A 3,000-nucleotide genomic window follows, 5' to 3' on the forward strand; every position below is an offset into this window, starting at 1 on the left:
GGGCTGCAGGGTGAGGCCCATGGGGTGGGAGGTGCTGGTTGAGGGGGGGCAGGGGGTTCATACCCCGGGGGGGGGTGTTCGACCCCCCCCCCAGACCTCGTCCGGATGTCGGGGTGCCCCCTCGGGACTCCATCACCCGTGGGGCGTCACGGGGGGGGGGGGGGGGCAGGTGGGTGGCCTCACCCCGGTGCACCATGGGAGACGTAGTCGGGGGGGGGGGTGCCCCCCTCCCTGGGGGGGTCCCCGGGGCACCGCGGCCTTCGCCGGCCCCGAAATGGGGAAAACCCACAAGAATCGCTGCAGAAAGGGGCCAGTTTCCCCCCACGCTGCAAAGCCAGTCCTGGGGCTGCCCCTTGGGGACCCCCCGTGGCCCCTCCCCACCCCCCCGTCCCCCTCCATGCCACCCCTGTCCCCCTCCGAGCACCCGCGTCCCCTCCAAGCCCCCACGTGCCCCGTGTCCCCTCCTCTGAGCCCCCATCCTCCCCCCGAGTCCCCGTGTCCCGCCCAAAGCCCCCGCGTCCCCCCCAAGCCCCCACGTCCCCCTTGAGCCCCCGTGTCCCCCCCCCGAGCCCCTGTGTCCCCCCCCCGGGCCCTTTGGAGGATGGGGGGGGGTTTGGGGGGGGGGTCCCGTCCATCTGTCCCCCCCCCCAGCATCTCCCCAGACGCCTGGGTCCTCTGTCAGCTTTCGGGGGGGGGGGGGGGGAGGGGGGGGGGCATCGGGACTGTGGGGGGGGGTGTCTGGGGCGAGCCCAGGGAGACACCCCCCCCCCCCCCAAATGCCCCATGTGGGTTAAATCAGTCTTCAGGGGGGGCAGGTGGGTTATACCCCCACCCTGCACCCCCAAATCTGCTTATACCCCCCACCTGCACCCCCAAATCAGGGTGTACCCCCACCCTGCACCCCCAAATCTGGTTAACCGCCCACCTCCACCCCCAAACTGATATGTACCACCACCTGCACCCCCAAATCTTATACCCCCCCACCTGCACCCCCAAATCAGGGAGTACCCCCACCTGCACCCCCAATCTGGTTAACCCCACACCCCCACACCAAGGTGTACCCCCACCCCGCACCCCCAAATCTGCTTATACCCCCCCACCTGCACCCCCAAATCAGGGTTTACCCCCACCCCGCACCCCCAAATCTGCTTATACCCCCCCACCTGCACCCCCAAATCAGGGGGTACCCCTACCTGCACCCCCAAATCTAGTTAACCCCCTAGCTGCACCCCCGAATCAGGGTGTACCCCCACCCCGCACCCCAAATCCGTGGGTGCCTCGGGGCCGGGGGACAGCAGTTGGGACCCAGCCAGGGGGACCCCCCCCCCCCAGGGGGACGGCACCCCAAAGGACGACGCAGAGGCCACGGCCCCGCAGGACGCAGCGTTTATTGCCGGCAGGGGAAACTGAGGCACGGGGAGAGGTGACAGACCACCCCGGGGAGCCCCTTAAGGCCCCGCGTGTCCCCCCCCCAACCCCCCCCAGGGGAACACGCCCGTGCCTCAGTTTCCCCCCGCCAAGAGCCAGCGGGGCCACCGAGCCCTCGGGTTAAACAGCTTAAAAAACCAACCCCCCCCCAAAAAAAAACCCAAACCAGGAGATTTGGGGGGGAAAGAAAAGGGCGAGGAGCCCCAGAGCTCGGCGGGGATCAAGCCCGGGCTCCCAGGTGCCTCGTGGGGGAAACTGAGGCACGGGGGGCGGGGGGGGCACGGCCAGCACCCGCCATGGGCTGTGGCACCTCACGCTCCCCCCCGTTGAGCCCATTTAGTGTTAAAGTGGGGAGACTGGAGCCCCCCCCCGGCAGAATGAGGGGGGGGGGGGGTGTTCGCCGCAAGGGGAAACTGAGGCACGGGGGGGGGGGGGGGAATCAGTCCCCCCATCCCCGCAAGGTGGGACCCCGCTTTGCTCTCAGCGGGGGAAACTGAGGCACGGAGCCATCCTCTCCCTCAAAAAGAGACCCCGGGCTTGGTCCTGGCGGGGGAGGAAGGGAAACTGAGGCACGGATCCCTCCTCCGCCTCCTAAAGCTGCCCCAACCCAGCTCCCAACTGGGGAAACTGAGGCACGGGCCCTTTAATTGCCCCCCCCCCCCCAAAAGCCCAGCCTTGCTTTCAGCAGGGGAAACTGAGGCACGGATCCTTCCTCCGTCTCCTAAAGCTGCCCCAACCCAGCTCCCAACTGGGGAAACTGAGGCACGGGCCCTTTAACTCTCCCCCCCAACCCAGCCTTGCTCTCAGCGGGGGAAACTGAGGCACGGATCCACTTCCCCCCCCCGCCTCCGCCCCGAAACCCTCCCCCTCCCCTCCCCCCCCCGCCCCCCCCCCTCCTCCAACAACTCCAGCACCCCAGTTCTCCCAGCCGTGCCTTGGCCAGCTCCTCCCAGCCCCGGTTGGCGCGGGGATTTCGGGGCGAGGGGATGGGGTAACCCCTCGACGCGAACGGCCAGGCCGGCGGTCGCCAAAGCGCGCCGGGCCGCCGCTCGGCGTAACGCCCCACGCCCACCACCAGCCCCACGCCCAGCAGCCCCACGGCTCGCGCCAACGCCCGGTCGCAGAGCCCCATCAACCGGTCGCGTTGGGCGGGGGGCAGCTCGGCGGGGGCCAGGTTCCGACCGCTGGAGGCGAGGAAGAGGAGGGGACAGTGGTTGTGGACGAAGCAGTGACGGAAAAAGAGGCGGGGGTCGGGGCAGAGGGTCCGTACCAGCCCCCAAAAACGGGCGCCGCTCACCTCCGCCCGTCGGCAGGTCAGGCCCAGCACCGGGCGTTTGGGGTGCTCCGAGGGCGGCTTCTTCACCCCCCCGACGACCCGCAGCCACTCCCGCACGTGCCAGGCTTCTCCGAAGGGGACCTGCGAGATGGGGAAGGGGGTGGGGGGGGGCTTGTCATCACCGCCCTGTCCCGTCCCTGTCCCCCCCCCCCCCAGGGCACGGTTTCCCCACCCCGGGGGAATTGGAGAGGGAGGGCGTTTTGGGGGTACCCTGGGGAACGGTCACCTCAAAACAG

At 69.7% G+C, this 3,000-nt stretch overlaps 1 protein-coding gene across 1 annotated transcript; it reads right to left on the reverse strand.

Moving 5' to 3' along the window:
• Nucleotides 1–2,342: 2,342 nt before the first annotated feature.
• Nucleotides 2,343–2,845, reverse strand: SMUG1 (single-strand-selective monofunctional uracil-DNA glycosylase 1; the record flags this gene model as incomplete). The annotated part of the gene is given in 3 exon segments (XM_076364152.1): nucleotides 2,343–2,413; nucleotides 2,415–2,470; nucleotides 2,473–2,845. Coding segments are annotated over 3 exon segments (500 nt in total), but the record flags the coding sequence as incomplete, so codon positions are not given.
• Nucleotides 2,846–3,000: the final 155 nt, after the last annotated feature.

This window comes from Aptenodytes patagonicus, unplaced genomic scaffold, assembly GCF_965638725.1.
Source record: "Aptenodytes patagonicus unplaced genomic scaffold, bAptPat1.pri.cur scaffold_661, whole genome shotgun sequence".
In the NCBI taxonomy this organism is placed as follows: domain Eukaryota; kingdom Metazoa; phylum Chordata; class Aves; order Sphenisciformes; family Spheniscidae; genus Aptenodytes; species Aptenodytes patagonicus.